This window comes from Aquarana catesbeiana, linkage group LG03, assembly GCF_042186555.1.
Source record: "Aquarana catesbeiana isolate 2022-GZ linkage group LG03, ASM4218655v1, whole genome shotgun sequence".
Classification (NCBI taxonomy): Eukaryota; Metazoa; Chordata; class Amphibia; order Anura; family Ranidae; genus Aquarana; species Aquarana catesbeiana.
The window spans coordinates 504857793-504874155 of NC_133326.1; the positions used below are offsets into that span (position 1 = coordinate 504857793).

Genomic DNA, 16363 nt, shown 5'->3' on the forward strand with positions numbered 1-16363 from the left:
ATCGTTGTTATGGCAGCAGCTAGCTGCCATAACCCCGGTATCCCCATTTTCGTGCGGCGGTCGGCTTTCAGATAAAAGTGGTCCCTGCGGCGGATTCGCCGCGAGATCGCTTTTATCGGTGGCGGGAGAGGCCCCCCACCTCCCGCTGCGATCCGGTGCCCTCCAACGCTTACCAGAGCCATCGGTAGTGGCGGAGGCGATCGCGTCCTTCTGTGTGGTGTGTCTGGAGACGAGTGAGGCTAAGATGGCGCTCGCTCGTCTCCATGACACTGCTGGGCGGAAGCGACGTCAATACGTCACTTCCGTCCACGCCTCTTAAAGGCACATTTTTTCAAATGTCATTTTTCTAAATGACTTTTTTTTTTTTTTATTGCATTTTAGTGTAAATGAGATCTGTGGTCTTTTTGACCCCAGATCTCATATTTAAGAGGTCCTGCCTTTCTTTTTTCTATTACAAGGGATGTTTACATTCCTTGTAATAGGAATAAAAGTGACACCATTTTTTCTAATTTAAAAAAACAGTGTAAAAATAAATAAAATATTGTAAAATAAATAATACAAATAAAAAAAATTTTAAAACCCCCCTGTCCCGACGAGCTCGCGCGCAGAAGCGAACGCATACGTGAGTAGCGCCCGCATATGAAAACGGTGGTCAAACCACACATGTGAGGTATCGCCGCGACCGGTAGAGCGAGAGCAATAATTCTAGCCCTAGACCTCCTCTGTACCGCAAAATATGCAACCTGTAGAATTTTTTAAACGTCGCCTATGGAGATTTTTGAGGGTAAAAGTTTGACACCATTCCGGGAGCGGACGCAATTTTCAAGCATGACATGTTGGGTATCAATTTACTTGGCGTAACATTATATTTCACAATATAAAAAAATTGGGCTAACTTTACTGTTGTCTTATTTTTTAATTCAAAAAAGTGAATTTTTTCCAAAAAAAAGTGAATTTTTTCCAAAAAAAAGTGAATTTTTTCCAAAAAAAAGTGAATTTTTTCCAAAAAAAAGTGAATTTTTTCCAAAAAAAAGTGAATTTTTTCAAAAAAAAAAGTGCGCTTTTAAGACCGCTGCGCAAATACAGTGCAAAAAAAAGTATTGCAATGACCGCCATTTTATTCTCTAGGGTGTTAGAAAAAAAAACATATATAATGTTTGGGGGTTCTAAGTAATTTTCTAGCAGAAAAACCTGTTTTAAACATGTAAACACCTAAAATCCAAAACGAGGCTGGTCCTTAAGTGGTTAAGCCCTGTACAAACGGGTCAAATGTCAGGAGATGACTGTGTGTATGTCGTTCTGTCCGACAGAAGCTGGCCTTTTGGCCAGCTTCTGTTGGAGGTGCATGCTGGAAAACCAGCAGCCGACTGACTCCCGGTCAGCGCTCTTAGCCAATGGTAGAGAGCGCTGATCGGAGTGCTCTGGCGGGCAGGGGGCGCCCCCCTGTCAAAACACAACAGCTCAGCAGGGGAGAGCGCTGAACCTTGCATGGCGGTTCTGACCAGAGCTGTCAGTTATTTATTCACACAACCTGCTGGTTTGTGTGTACCCAACTTTATTTTACAACTAATAATGGGTTCTGTCAGCACAGTACAGACAGGGCGAATTACAAAACAAACATATCCAAGGCCTACTTCTTAACATAGAATACGCAAAACTTTTTTTCCCCCATTTTAGATAAGAGTAAGGGAGTGTTATAACCTGTGTAAGGTTTATTTTTGCCATCTGTGTTCCATTGTGCAGGTTTCCCTTTACTTCCTGCTCCGTAGCTAAAACAGGAAGTGAGAGAAAATCCCTAAAAAGTAAGGCAAATCCCTAAAAAGTAAGGCAAATCCCTAGTTATCACCAGAACTAGTGTCCCCATTGGAAAATATCCCCACTATTCCTGTTCTAGGGACAACCTAAATTTGGGATTTTCTTTTACTTTTGTTGATAATGGTAAACACGATAGAGAGGGTAAATCTCCCTAACCCTTACGGGAGCATAGACCAATAAAAACTGACAGGTGTTCTAATTCCTCTCCAATCTATCCAAAAAAAAAAAAAAAAAAAGGAAGGATTTTGCCTTTAGTTACAGCCTCAATGCATATGGCTCTGCTGTTTTTGTGCAGGCAGAAGGCACTCTGTGAGAGTGTGACAGTTGTGGCTGGACAGTACATTGAGCAGTAAAAAGGTTTAGGGCAGTATCTATTTATTTAGGGATGAATGCCATATCAAAACTAGTCTGTTTCAGGCATTTAGGCCCCATTCACACTTGTGCGACTTGCCATGCAGCTTTGGACATCAAAATTGCATGACAAGTCGTTCCCCATGTTTTCCAATGATAACCATTCATATATGTACAACTTAAAGTTGCAGCGACTGCAAAGTAGTTTATGCACTACTTTGGTCCGACTTTCATGCAACTTGAAGGCCATAGACTTCAATGTTAACTCTCAATAGTTGCATGAAAGCCGGACCTGAATGTTCTACAATGCAACAGTTGTCCATTATCACTGGTCAAAGCCAAGTCGCACCCATCCAAATTTGCACCAAAGTTGCACTCCAAAGCCGGCGCAACTTTGCAACTGAACAAGTGTGAATGGAGCCTTATACCCAAGTGCATACAACCCTACAGCATCCAGCTGCTGCATTTTCAGAATCTCAGACTTTTGCGTGCTGCCAGCAGTGGCTCTAAACGGTGTACCTGTGCCTTCTGCTCACACCAAAACACTAGAATCTCAGGCATAAGGGCAAAATGCCCAGAGTGCATAAGGCCTTATTTCCATGTACCCCCCACATAACAGAGATAAACAAAAGGAGATATGCTTGTAGACCTAATCGAGAGCAACCATAGATCCTTCCATAATTAGTGAATGTTGTCACCCTAGGACAGGAAGTGTGTTACTGGCTGGATCACCAGATGAAATAAAAAGGAGGGAAAAAAAAAATGTATCTACCACATCTATAGACTGGTGAGCTGCACTATAATAATAATAATAATATAGTACCTGTGTGCGGCATAGTCTAATAGGGATATCAGTTCTGGGATTTCCCCACGTTTGGGGGGGGATTTTCTGTTGCTGTCATGGGACAGGAAGCAAAGGGAAATCTCCCCACTGGGTCACTAATGGCAAAAAAGAAACACTGACAGGGCTTATAACCCTATCTATACAAAAAAAAAAAAAAAAAAAAAAAAAAAAGGAAGGGTTCTGCCCTTCGTTCTACTTTAGAGTGGAACATCACTTGAAAGCAGAAGTTGCACTCATGCCCCAACCAACCCCCCCCCCCCCGCCAACCAGCTCTACCATCAGGGGAATCTTTTTTTTCTGGAAGAATGGATCGATTTCTGAAAGGTTCTTGCACCCACTTCTGCTTTTTTTTCTTGCCTAATAGCAGAAATTCCCCCATCCCCCCAGATAAAACATGTCCTAGGAGACTGTGGGACCTTGAAGTGTAGTGTGCCAGGCTTGCCAACCATCAGTAAATTCACAGTGTGTAAAATCCGTTTTGCATCCATCCATAAATGTCCATTACGGACATGAAGTCTGCAAATCTGTAACGGACATTCATAGACAGATGTAAGCCCCAGTTCACATATATACTGTGCGAGAAATGCAGCGAATACTGAGAGTTACCCACACCACACTGAACTCGCACTCATGCGTTCTGCCACCGGTGAAGTCTGCATATCCATAACGGACATTCATAAACAGATGTAAGCCTCACTTCACATATATACGGTATGGGAAACACCGCAAATTCTGAGCATTTTCTGCACCACACTTAAATCGCACTCCATTTATGCGATTTTCCACCGGTAAAGTATGCATATCCATACCAAACATTCGTAGACAGATGTAAGCCCCAGTTCACATATATGCGGTGCAGGGAATTCAGCAAAATCTTTAAAGTTTCCCGTACTGCACTGAAATCACACTCTGTTCATGGGATCTGCCACTGGTGACACCCCAAAACAGGTCGCAAAACACAATGAAATTGCAAGAATTGGATCACATGGGTAAGAACACCCATGTGATCTGATTACAGTGCGGCAAAAAAAAAAAAGCCTGCACCTTTTTTGTGCGGCACGATGCAAATTTAGCCCAGACTAAATGAATGTGCTCAAATCACACAGCAAAGAATCGCATGTGATTTGAATAGGAATGCGATCACATGCTGTGTCCCACACCGCACATACGTGAACCCAGCCGGACAGATATAAAAACAACAGATTTTACAGTACAAACCGTCTGTGAAGTGAGCCCTCATTCACACCAATGCAATCTGTGTCGCACCCTATTTGCAGCAATGGAACCGGTCCAATTGTTGCAGCGACTTTTAGGCTGGGTTCACACCTATGCGAATTGGATGCGGCTTACACCGCATCCAATTCGCAGAACATTTTAAAATGTATTACTTTCAATCAGTCTGGTTCACATATGTGCGTTGCATTCGCACTCCGCATTGCCCAAAAACGTGCGTGTTTTCTAGGCAGTGCGGTGCGAATTGCAGGCACATATTCTTCTATGGGAACGCACCTGATGATTCGCAAATGCGTTCCGTTGGGAACAGGCATTCTCTCCCTCTCCTCACTACACCTCCCCACCCCCCTCAGCTGATCCCCAGCTACAACGGAAAGGAATCGCTGAACAGCTGCTTTTTCTCTTTGCACAGAGAACGGAGCTGGAATTCAAACACTACTTTTCTGCGATTTCATTGTGACTTGCATTCTGTTAAAGTGATTGTAAAAGGTAATTTAAAAAAAAAAAAAAATAACAAACATATCATACTTACCTCCACTGTGCAGCTCGTTTTGCACAGAGTGGCCCGATAATGCTGTTCTGGGGTCCGCCGGCAGCTCTCACGGCTCCTGCCCACATTTAATAAGCCCCGCAGGGAAGAGCTTCCCCAAGGGGTTTACATTGCGGGCGCACTCCTGAGTCCAGCATTCTGCGTCCATAGAGGCCGAATGCAGGACTCGGCCACACCCCCCGGTGCTTGCGTCATTGGATTTTATTGACAGCAGCGGGAGCCAATGGCTGCGCTGCTATCAATCTATCCAATCAAGAGCCGAGAACCCCGGGCAGAGAGACAGCGCGTCCCCACTGGGTCAAGTTTGAGGGTTCAGGTAAGTAAAAAGGGGGGGCGGGGCTGGGGGCCGGTCACTGACAGGTGTTTTTTCACCTTAAGGCATAAAATGCCCTAAGGTGAAAAAAAACATGAAGGTTTACAACCCTTTTAAATAAAGTTACAAGCTGCAATAAAATCGCACATCCAAACAGCACAGATCGATTGAAATTGCACTGAAGAATCGCAATCTCATCGGACTGGTGTAAACATGAGTGCGTCTCACCAGCTGGGTTCCCAAAGCCAAGCAGGGGGGGACCCGAAGAACCAGCCAGGGTGAAGACAGCGCTGGATCTCCAGGCTGGGGAGATTTGTATAATAAGATCCAACTGATGCAGGATTTGTAGCTGCTGAATTATTTGATTTGAGAAATAAGAGTCGTTCCTCTTTCAGTATCAGATGTAATGGAGGAGCAATGAGAAGCTCAGTATTGAGGTCTCCTATAGAAATAAGCCCAGGTCCCCCCTCCCCCGGTACAATGACCCCCCTCATATCCTGCCCATAGGGCGCTTCACCTACCGGCATGGTGCAAAGCTGATGTGTACAGACAGGATGTGTGACAGCTCAGCCCGAGAGGATACTCCGCCCCCCGTCCAGCCCTGCTTCCGGTGTGATGACACGGAGGAGGGAGCGCCTCCTTCCCTTCTCGACTCATAGGACATGAAGATGCTGCCATCTTGTGGTGTACATGGTCAGGCTGAAGAGCACACAGTGATCATCATGGGAGAAGCCGACACAAAGTATGTACACAGCGCTCCCCGCTCGTCTGCCCACCTACCTTAGTCCGGTGTGGGAGTCGTGGCTGTGCTGATGGCCCGTACTAACCTCCTGAGCCCCGGGACAAGTTGTCCGCATTGTTTCTGAGCTCTCCTTCCTGTTTGGTGACTTGTTGGGACTTGTAACACCGCTCCAGTGCCAGGAGGGGGGGCAGTGTGAGGATCTGATCGGAGGGGGGTGTTTACTGTCACACTCTGGAGGGCCACAGCCAATCACACCCCAAACTTCATACTTTTATTAAAAAAGTTAGAAAATGTTAGCCAACACTTGATTGGCTGCTGGGGGCCCAGCCTGCTTTCAGCTTTTATGTTCATTGACCCATAAAGATCAACAAGAGTACACAGAGAAAACAATTGAGGTCCATGGGCCCTATTCACACCTCCCCGATGAGCCCAGATTAGGATCTGAATTTACGTGTGTGAGCCCGCCAGGAAGGTGTCACCTGTACAGGCCAATCATCTGCAGCCGCACATATACATACAAAGGAATGCGCTTTCCGCAGATGATTGGCCGGTACAGGTGACATCATACTGGTGGGCTCACACACATAAATTCGAATCCCAGTCCAGATCAGTGATGAGCTCAGACAAATCTGTATCCACCCTAAGCTATCCCACCGGGGAGCTGTCAAAGCCGACAGCCAATCATTGATGGCGGAGGCATTCCGCGCCCAGCAGCTGCACCTGTACATGCCACTGCAGGGCAGGGACTGCCTTTGCCTCCTACGATTGGCTGTTGGCTTTGACAGCTTCCTGGTGGGATCAGGCTCGATGGCTGAGCTCATTCACTATTCAACATCATACAGGTGCGCTGCGCAAAAATGTAGCATGTACCTGTATGTGTTTTTATACCACATGCCACCGAAGCTCATCATGATGCACTGTGGTGCAAAGAGCTGAATGATGTATCAGTTGGTGACACATCAATTAAAGTGATTGTAAAGGTAAAATAAATAAACATATCATACCTCCACTGTGCAGCTCGTTTTGCACAGAGTGGCCCCGAACCTCCTCTTCTGAGGTCCCCTGGTGGCTCCTCCCCACATCTGATAACCCCCCTCAGAGAAACGCTTCCTCAGGGGGTTCCCTTGCGGGCGCACTCCCGAGACCAGCATTCAGAGGCCGAATGCAGGCCTCGCCCCGCCCCCAAGTGCTCGCGTTATTGGATTTGATTGACAGCAGCGGGATGGCTCCGCTGCTATCAACCTATCCAATCAAGATCCGAGAACCCCCTGCGGAGAGAGCGCACCCCCGCCAGGTCAAGTTCGAGGGTTCAGGTAAGTAAAATGGGGGGCGGTCACTGACAGGTGTTTTTTCACCTTAATGCATAGGATGCACTAAGGTGAAAAAACACAAACCTTTACAACCCCTTTAAGTTAAAAAAAAAAAAAAAAGGAAACCATGTTCTAACAACACAGACCCTACACAACAACCTCCTCACAAAATATAAAGCAGCATGCACATGGCCGAGTAAGGCTGTACACTGCCCAGATCGTTTTGTTTTTTTTGTAGCGGGTATGACCAGGTGTTTCTGATGGGCTGCAGAAAGGAAAACTGTACAAATCAATGACAGTCTGACATCGCCGAGTGGTTACCTGCAGCTAGGGTCTGACGTGCGCCCTGGATGTGAACTGTCTGCATCCAGAGGTGCACAGCCATCCCTAAACAGGTAATGGCTCCAAGTGATTACATGTGTACAGCTGCAAACAATGTCAGCCTGTCATTGATTTGTTCAGGCTTCCTGTCTGCGGCCAATCGGAAACATCCGGTCCTTCCTGCTGCAGAAATAACCTGTGCTGCACAATTGTAGGATTTTCCTTAGACTCAATTCACGCAACTCCAAAGTCACGCGATTTCCAGTGCAAGTTTGATCCAGCTTTACACTCTCTGGATCAAAGTTGCATCAAAGTAGTGAAGGCACATTTTCAAAGTCACACCGATTGTCATGCAACTTTGATGTTCAGAGTCGTATGACAATTTGCACACGAGTAAATGGAGCCTTAAAGCACTCCCTTCCCTGTTCTTCCGCTCCACCATCTCACAAGGTGTGCGCAGATGCAACGCGGTTTTCTGATAGGTATTTGGGTCCTGGGAACGACTGGCACAGCGCATATGAATACACAGAGGCTTTTCTGTGCACAAACGCAGCCATTTCCAGTGTACATTGACACCCAAGTTGTAAGCGTTTTTTGAGTGCATTTGCAGAAACACAGCACACTGCCTCCTGGGATAGCTGTGACGTAGCAATCCCAGGAGGCAGCGGGGCCTGGCCTAGGCTGAAAACACATAAAGATACAAATCATAATACATTTCTTTTTTTACATTTTTGTAAAAGGGAGGGGGAGGACCAAAAAGAAAAAAAAGTTGCTACAGGGAAGATCCGCTTTAAAGGAGATCTATTTTTTTTTCCTTTACAAGTACTTATATAGTGCTGTCAATTTATGCAGCGCTTATTATACATTCACATCAGTCCCTGCCCTCAAGGAGTTTAAAATCTATATGGTGCCTAAGGCCAGGTTCAGAATCTGTAAGGTGGCCCCCAGAACCCCCCCCCCATGTGAATGAGTAGGGGTACATTGTGCCCCTACTCATTCACCCAACAGTGTCAAAAATAAATAAATATAGTACACATGTTTTTGACAAAGTCCTTTATTAAAAATGAAGAATGTCCCCCGTCATAGCTTTGTATCTTCTTTCTCCGGTGATGTCTTCTTTGTCCAGTTCTTCTCCCTGCGCTGCTGATATCTTCTTTCTCTGGTTCCTCTGATGTCTTCTCCCAATGCTAGCTCCCTCAGTTGTGGCAGCTCTGTTCTCTGCCAGTTCTTATATAGCCATGGGGCATGGCTTTCTGGTGATGTCATCCAGAGACCCTGCTCCCTTGTGACATCACCGCCCCATCATGGTATGGTCCAGGAGGGGGGCGCTCGCTTATCCCCCTCCCATTTCTGACCTGCCGGGCTGCATGCTCAGATAATGGTCTGGTATAGATTTTAGGGGGGACCCAGGCCGTTTTTTTTTTACTTAGATATGGGGGTCCCCCTTAAAAGCCATACTAGACCGAAGGGTCTGGTATGGAATTGGGGGGGGAGACCCCACTCCGTTCTTTTTTTTTAAACTTTGGTGCGGGGCTCCCCTTCAAGATCCTCGGAGCACAAGTCCCATCAGTTAAGATGATGATCCGACTTTGATCCAACTTCAATGATATTGAATGGGCTGAAAACGAACCAAAGTAGTGCGGGAATTTTTTTCAAAGTCGTACCGACTTGTGTTGGCTGCAATAGGGAACCATTGATTTATACACGTCCTGCGACATGTGCTCCCAAAGTCGGAGCATATGTCGCCCCAGTGTGAACCTGGCCTTACTCGCATTCCTACCCTGTTTCCCCGAAAATAAGACCTAGCGTGATTGTCAGTGATGGCTGCAATATAAGCCCTACCCCCCAAATAAGCCCTACCCTGTTTCCCCAAAAATAAGCCCTACCCTGAAAATAAGACCTACAAGGACTTTAACTAGGGCTTATATTGCAGCCATCACCGACAATCACGCTAGGTCTTATTTTCGGGGAAACAGGGTACATACTCATACTAGCGCCAATTTAGACAATGAACCTACCAGCACGTCTTTGCAGTGTGGGAGGAGATCGGAGTACCCGGAGGAAACCCACGTAGGTACAGGGAGAACATGCAAACTCCAGGCAGGTAGCGCCGTGGTTGAGATTCGAATCAACAACACCAGTGCTGCCAGGTGGAAGTGCTAACTACTTCATTATTATTTTCCCAAATCATTTCCAGAACGGCTACTTCTGATGATTGGCTCCGCCTTCAATAGGAAACACAAACCAGAAGGAGATTAAAAAGCCCCTCCCTTCCCCCCCAGCCTCAGTTGTTTTGTGTTTCTGACCATACTGGATTAGACTTTGTCATGTTTGTATTAGGCTGCATTTACACCTGAGTGTATTCAGCTTGTAAAACGCCCAACAAGCCAAATCCCATTCATTTAAATGGCCCCTGTTCACATCTGAGTGTTTTGTAGCCTAAAGAAAAACGGCTGAAGCTCAAAAAAAGTAAATGAGCTTCTTTTTTGGCAGACTACAGGCGGTTTCTGTGTGTTACATTGGTGACCTTTTGACCTGTGCAAAATCGTGCGACTTTCTGCCTGAAAATGAAATGCCCAGGTGTGAATGCAGCCTTAGTTCTTCTGGCTCTGATAATTGTGGTTGTCTGGGAGCAATGAAGCCTCCTGATCAGGCTAGATTGGGCTCCACTTTCAGAGCTGCACTTACTAAGGTAAGCCCATATCAATAGATTGGGGTCCACCTCTACTTTCAGAGCATAGGCAAGCCCATACAAAGTACCTTGTAAATATTGCTTTATGTTACTGAGCTCTTTGCAGTACTTTTCAACTCATATTTTTAAGTTAGTCTAGGCTATTAGGAATGTGGAGGCTGTATATTTTAACCACTTCCCAACCGGGCCAATTCTGACACATGTAAAAATCTACTTTTTTTTTTTGCTAGCAAATGACTTAGAACCCCCAAACATTGCATATATAGTTTTAACAGAGGCCCTAAAGAACAAAATGATGGGTGTTGCAATTTTTTATGTCACATGGTATTTGCGCAGTGGTTTAAAAAAAAAAAAAATACACTTTAATTTTATTGAACAGATCCACAATATACAACCCAATTTTTGGTAAAAAAATAAAAGATGTTACGTCAAGTAAATAGGTACTAGAGATGCATCAAAATTTCAGCATTTTGCTGATAGAGAAAAAGGTTTCGATAGTGGCGCTGAAAAACGCATGCGATTTTTACCCTGATTTTGCTGTGCTTGTGTGATTTTCATAGGTCATGTGACTCAAAAACTGCATCAAAAATGTAACAATGGTGCGTTATTGATGTGTTTTCATGCACTTTAACGGGGAGGTGCGTTTTTTGGTGCGGTTTTTTAACTGACCAAAAATGCAGCAAGTAAAATATTGAACACCACAGCGGAAGCGTAATAGACCAGTGTGAAGACATAGAATTTAAAGGGATGTATTTTTCTTGCGCTTTTCTTGCACTAAAGGTGCCGATAATACATTCATATTCATGATATTAATTAAAAAGTCAAATGTGTGTGTATATATTATATTCACAATGGTGCAATGCAGACCCGAATGCGATTTGCACAGAAATTGCACCGCATTCCTGTGCACATCACATGCGATGTCTGTGCAGTGTGATTTAAGCCATACATTTTGTATGGCTCAAATCGCATCCGCGCAAAAGAGGTGCAGGACCCCTTTTTTTTCAAACATTAATCGCATCACATGGGTGTGAACATCCATGCGATCCAATTTTGGCAATCGCACTGCATCTTGCGAACGGTTTGGGGGTATCGTTAATCTAGCATTGACACCGTAGCAGATTGCATGGACGCTGTGCGATTGCAGTGTGGGTAATGCACAGGATTTACTGTGCTTCCTGCATCGCATAAGTGTGAACCAGGGCTGATTCTGCACAGAGCAGCTGCCCTGTAGCTGTAAAGCTGCTATAGGGTGGTCATCAAGTGGTTATATCTTTTTTGTGTTTTAATATCACTTTAAACTAAATTTAGCCTTGATTCACAGCTGATCCTTAAGCCCTGGTTCAGGCTTTTGCTCTAACCAGTGCAATTCCAGTGCCGGTTCCCACAATGCATTGCAGGCAGTTCACACTGCCCTCTGTAAACCGCTGCGGGCGTCAATACAAAGTTAATGACACCCCCAGGTCGGTTCGCAGATGGTAGTGAACTGTGAATTCCGACAGGAATCAGTGTGAACACCCATGCAATCCGATTCCAGTGCGGGGAAAAAAAGGTTCCTGCTGCATTTTCGTGCAAATCTAATGCGAGTTCAGCCATACAAACTGTATGGCTGAATTTACATTGCACGGACATCACGTGTGATCAGCACAGCGATGCAGTGCGAATCGTATGCGATGTCTGTGTTCACAATAGTGTGAACCCAGGCTCTATCTGTTCACATGAGTGCTCAGGTGCCTGTAGGTCAAAAAGATGTATGAGCTGCATTTGAAACAGTATGGGTCACTTTTGGCCCCATAGACTTCAATAGAAGTACCTAAAAACATGTATTTTTTTTTTTAAGCCCAAACAACTATATCCTCCTAGCAACTAGCTTTGCATTGGTTAAAACAAAAAGGATCAAGACTAAAAAAAATGCAAAAATGCCCAGAAAAAAGTTCCAAAATCATCTGCAGTCGCGCATGCTCAGGTGTGAATTCAGCTTTAGGGCCCATTTACCCTGTTGCATTTCAAGGCATGCGTTATTTGCTAAAACGTATCCAAGTGTCCAAGTTCCCCCGTAAAACAATATTGACAATTCTTTTGCACTGCAATGTTTTTGAAAGACACATGTCCAATTTTTTTGTCCTGTGCATTGGTAGGCCCATAGAATTCAATGGCAGCACATCAAGACGTATATGGCATGTTTTGATGTGTTGGCAACAGGTATTAACATGTCTTGGTCAATGCCTGTTAACTCCATACCAAATCGTAACTTCAACGATGCGTGCGTGTCAACGCTACATAAATGTAAATGAGCCCTTAGGTCTCATGCACACTGACGCTAGTAATTTTTTTTTTTTAAAAAGCCACCTATATAGGCACCATCCCTCTAAAGGAGTACATAGAACAGAATAATCTCTCCTGACCATACATCAGCAGCTCTAGTATAGCCAATGTATCAATGTGTGAATCTCGCATTTGGAGATGAACATATTTAGATATTTTACACGTATACGCACGTAACTATGTTTATCCATTCCAGTTGTAAAAAAAAAAAAAATTCTTGTAAATGCAATACTACAAAAGATCCAGCGTATTTGTGAGTAAATTAAACACATCCTTTGTTATGATCTTTAAGAATGCATTACGTTATAGTACAAGCAGCTAGAGAGGTCAATAAAGACTAGTTCTAAAGCTCTTTTATTGCTTGATAAATATACTGTATGTACTTTGAACCAGCCTTTCTCAACCTTTTTAAGCCTTTTAAGCCTTTTTGAGTCCTTTAAATAATTTTCAGGTATCAGGCTTCCCTTCTTAAAACAAATCCATTATGGGTAAGTTGCAAAAATTCCCCTTACATTAGGAAGAATACCCTTTGCATTGGTGGTTATTGGGAAGAGTGCACCCCTACAGATACAGTGCCTTGAAAAAGTATTCATGCTCCTTGAAATGTTCCACATTTTGTCATGTTACAACCAAAAACATAAATATATTTTATTGAGATTTTATGTGATAGACCAACACAAAGTGGCACATAATTGTAAAGTACAAAGAAAATTTAAAATAGTTTTCATTTTTTTTTTAAATATCTGAAAAGTGTGGCGCGTATTTGTATTCAGCCCCCCTGGGTCAATATCTTGTAAAACCACCTTTCGCTGCAATTACAGCTGCAAGTCTTTTTGGGAATGTCTCTACGGGCTTTGCACATCTAGAGAGTGACATTTTTGCCTATTCTTTGCAAAATATTTCAAGCTGAAGCTCTGTCAGATTGGATGGAGAGCATCTGTGAACAGCAATTTTCAAGTCTTGCCACAGATTCTCAATTGGATTTAAATCCGGACTTTGGGACATTCTGACACATGAATATGCTTTGATCTATAATTACATTGTATCTCTGTTTGTTTAGGGTCGTTGTCCTGCTGGAAGGTGAACCTCCGCCCCAGTCAAGTCTTTTGCAGACTCCAACAGGTTTTCTTTTGCCCTGTAGATTGTCCTGTATTTGGCTCCATCCATCTTCCTATCAACTCTGACCAGCTTCCCTGTCCCTGCTGAAGAAAAGCATCCCCACAACATGATGCTGCCACCACTGTGTTCAGGGCGATGTGCAGTGTTTATTTTTCCACAACACATAGTGTTTTGCTTTTAGGCCAAAAAGTTAAATTTTGGTCGTATTTGACCAGAGCACCTTCTTCAACATGTTTGCTGTCCCCCTCCACTTGACTTCTTGCAAACTGCAAATGGGAATTTTTATGGCTTTCTTTTAATAATGGCTTTCTTCTTGCCACTCTTCTATAAAGGCCAAATTTTGTGGAGTGCACGACTAATAGTTGTTTCAGGTTCTCTCACCTGAGCTGTGATCTCTGCAGCTCCTCCATGGGCCTCTTGGCTGCTTCTCTGATTAATGCTCTTCTTGCCTAGCCTGTCAGTTTAGGTGGACATTTCCCTTTAACACGAGTCAAGTAAATCTGAGGTCCATTTTTTGGACCTTAAGATTGAAGTGTAGGATGGAGCCATCGTTAAGTCAACCTTTTTTTAAGGAGACAGACCGAAATGGCTTCATCTGCACCAATAGTTGTCGTCATCCTGCCTGGCTTAGATCAGTTCCAGTCAGCCAGTTCCTACGTTTGAGGAGGAATTGCACAAGGTCTGAGGACTGCGTGCGAGAGGCCTCTGCTCTTAAATCACATTTCTTGGAGAAAGGGTATAATGAGGCAGAATTTGAGCAAGCCATAGACCGTGCAACTAAGAAGAATAGGGAGGAACTATTGGTTCCTCGGGAAGCAAGGCCCAATGATGGCTATAAGCATGCATTTTTCACCACTTTTTCCACACAGCAATATGCTATCAAAAACATTTTACGTAAACATTGGAATGTTTTCAGGAATGATGGGGTCCTAGGGCCCTTTTTCTTCCGGTGGCACCTGCAGTCGTTTTCAGGGGTGCTCCACCCTTTAGACTTCAAGTGGCTCCGAACGTTATAGATCCGCCCAATAGGATCTCTTTCTTCCATAATATGGGGGGTTTCTTCCTATGTAGGAAGTGTTCTATATGCCATATTAATGCTGAGAGATGTCGCAAAATTGATTCCTATACATCCAATTTTACTGGAGAATGTTTTACCATCAAACCCTAAATTACATGTACCACTAGACATGCAGTGTATGTTATTAGGTGCCTGTGTGGGTTAGAATATATAGGTAGGACTATACGACAACTCCAAGTACAGCTAAAAGAACATGTTACTAATATCAAAAATGGATACCCAAAACATAGTTTATCCCATCATTATGCCAATCATCATAATAAGAGCCTAACGGGTACAGTATTTCTGGGCATTGATAAATTCACGGGAAACTGGAGGGTTAGCCATATGACCAAAGAAGTGTCCAAGTTGGAGACCCAATGGATCTATAAGGCTAGAACTTACAATCCTCACGGCTTGAACGTGGAATAAGTAATGCGCAAGGAGAGGTTTAGCTAGTGGTAAAGTATCCCACTAACATTGAATAGTCTGCCAGGGTAGGAGTATTTTTAATTTTTACTTCTATTATACCTTTTTTCCTTTTAATTATGTTCTGTATGAATTTATTTAATTTTTTTTTTTTTTTTTTTTTTTTTTTTTTTTTTTATGCTTATCCCTGCTTTATGTGTGTAATATGCCAAATATATATTTTGGTTGATTGTAGTTTCTCCAAGAACCACAAAATGGCGCTGTGTCCGAGTGAAATATATGTCTGTTATAGACAATCTTTAGTATAAAGTTTTAATTTCTAGATCCCTCTTTTTTGAACAAATGATTGGATCTAAGTTCAATTAAGGGTGTAGATTGTGCTGCCTATATGTTTGTGAGCCGTGGTTTAACATCCGGTGCTTGGAGCGCATTTATTTCCTCATTTCAATCAGTGTGTCCCGCATATATAAACCAGCCAAGCGTCCATCTAGCCATGCCCCTGACAACGTCATTCTCTAACGAAACGGCTTAGGGAGGAGTCGGCGACGAGACGCTGCTGCATGCTGTGACACGGTGGCCATCTTTGTGTTGTGTTGAGGAAAGGCTGCATACATACAAACCGAGCTTGACTTGTTTGTGAACAATGTGAGCGTAATTTTATTCATTTTTTACCTGATTAAACATTATCCCGATGTACTGCACAATGAGGCATCTTTCCTTTTGTTTACATGGGATGTTATATGTGTGGTGAATACCGCTGGAGCGCTTTGGGGTTGAACCTTGGATAAGGAGACTTATATCTAAGTTTGCTGCATCCACTATTCGGTCTGCTGCTAGGAATGCATGAAGATTGAGGGGCTCCCAATATACTTAATATGTTAATCATAAAAAGGAAAGCTGTGCTGTAAAATGATTTGTGATCACAAAAAATTATACAACATTTAAATCACACCATTGAGGGGGGCGTGGCCTGGCTGGAGTCCGGAATGATCGCTTGAATACAGAGCTCCGGCCAACTGAGGATTGAATTCAGCCTAATACGGGGAATTAACGCTTTAATCCATGATGGGGAAATCCAACAGGAGTGTCTCGGCTTCCCGGACACCGAAGGAGCCGACCACACAGCTCAGTCGCAACATCCCAGAGATATTCCGCACACTCCGCTCTGGCGACCACGAGGCCTCGCAGACACTACAGGCCTCAGGTCCTATCTCCCCCAGTCATGACTCAGACTCTCAGCTAGAAGACAGGGATACCCGAAC

The 16363-nt window shown here is 44.0% G+C and overlaps 2 protein-coding genes across 5 annotated transcripts in view; one reads left to right on the top strand and one right to left on the bottom strand.

Annotated features, from left to right (window-relative positions):
• ATOX1 (antioxidant 1 copper chaperone) overlaps window positions 1-5985 on the bottom strand; it is a 36469-nt gene extending 30484 nt beyond the window's left edge. Inside the window, exon 1 of one of the 2 annotated variants that reach the window (XM_073621130.1) lies at window positions 5934-5985. In XM_073621130.1, the coding sequence (XP_073477231.1) occupies window positions 5934-5963 (30 nt within the window). In that variant the 5' untranslated portion in view covers window positions 5964-5985. Of the gene's footprint in view, window positions 1-5627; window positions 5769-5933 lie in introns of those variants that run through there. The other variant, XM_073621131.1, reaches the window with a different exon arrangement.
• G3BP1 (G3BP stress granule assembly factor 1) overlaps window positions 1-16363 on the top strand; it is a 258228-nt gene that overhangs the window by 178405 nt on the left and 63460 nt on the right. For 2 of the 3 annotated variants that reach the window (XM_073621124.1, XM_073621126.1), the window contains exon 1: window positions 5701-5848. The exons of the other annotated variant lie outside the window; for it this stretch is intronic. In XM_073621124.1, coding sequence (XP_073477225.1) covers window positions 5769-5848 — 80 coding nt within the window. In that variant the 5' untranslated portion in view covers window positions 5701-5768. Of the gene's footprint in view, window positions 1-5700; window positions 5849-16363 lie in introns of those variants that run through there. 3 annotated transcript variants of the gene reach the window in all.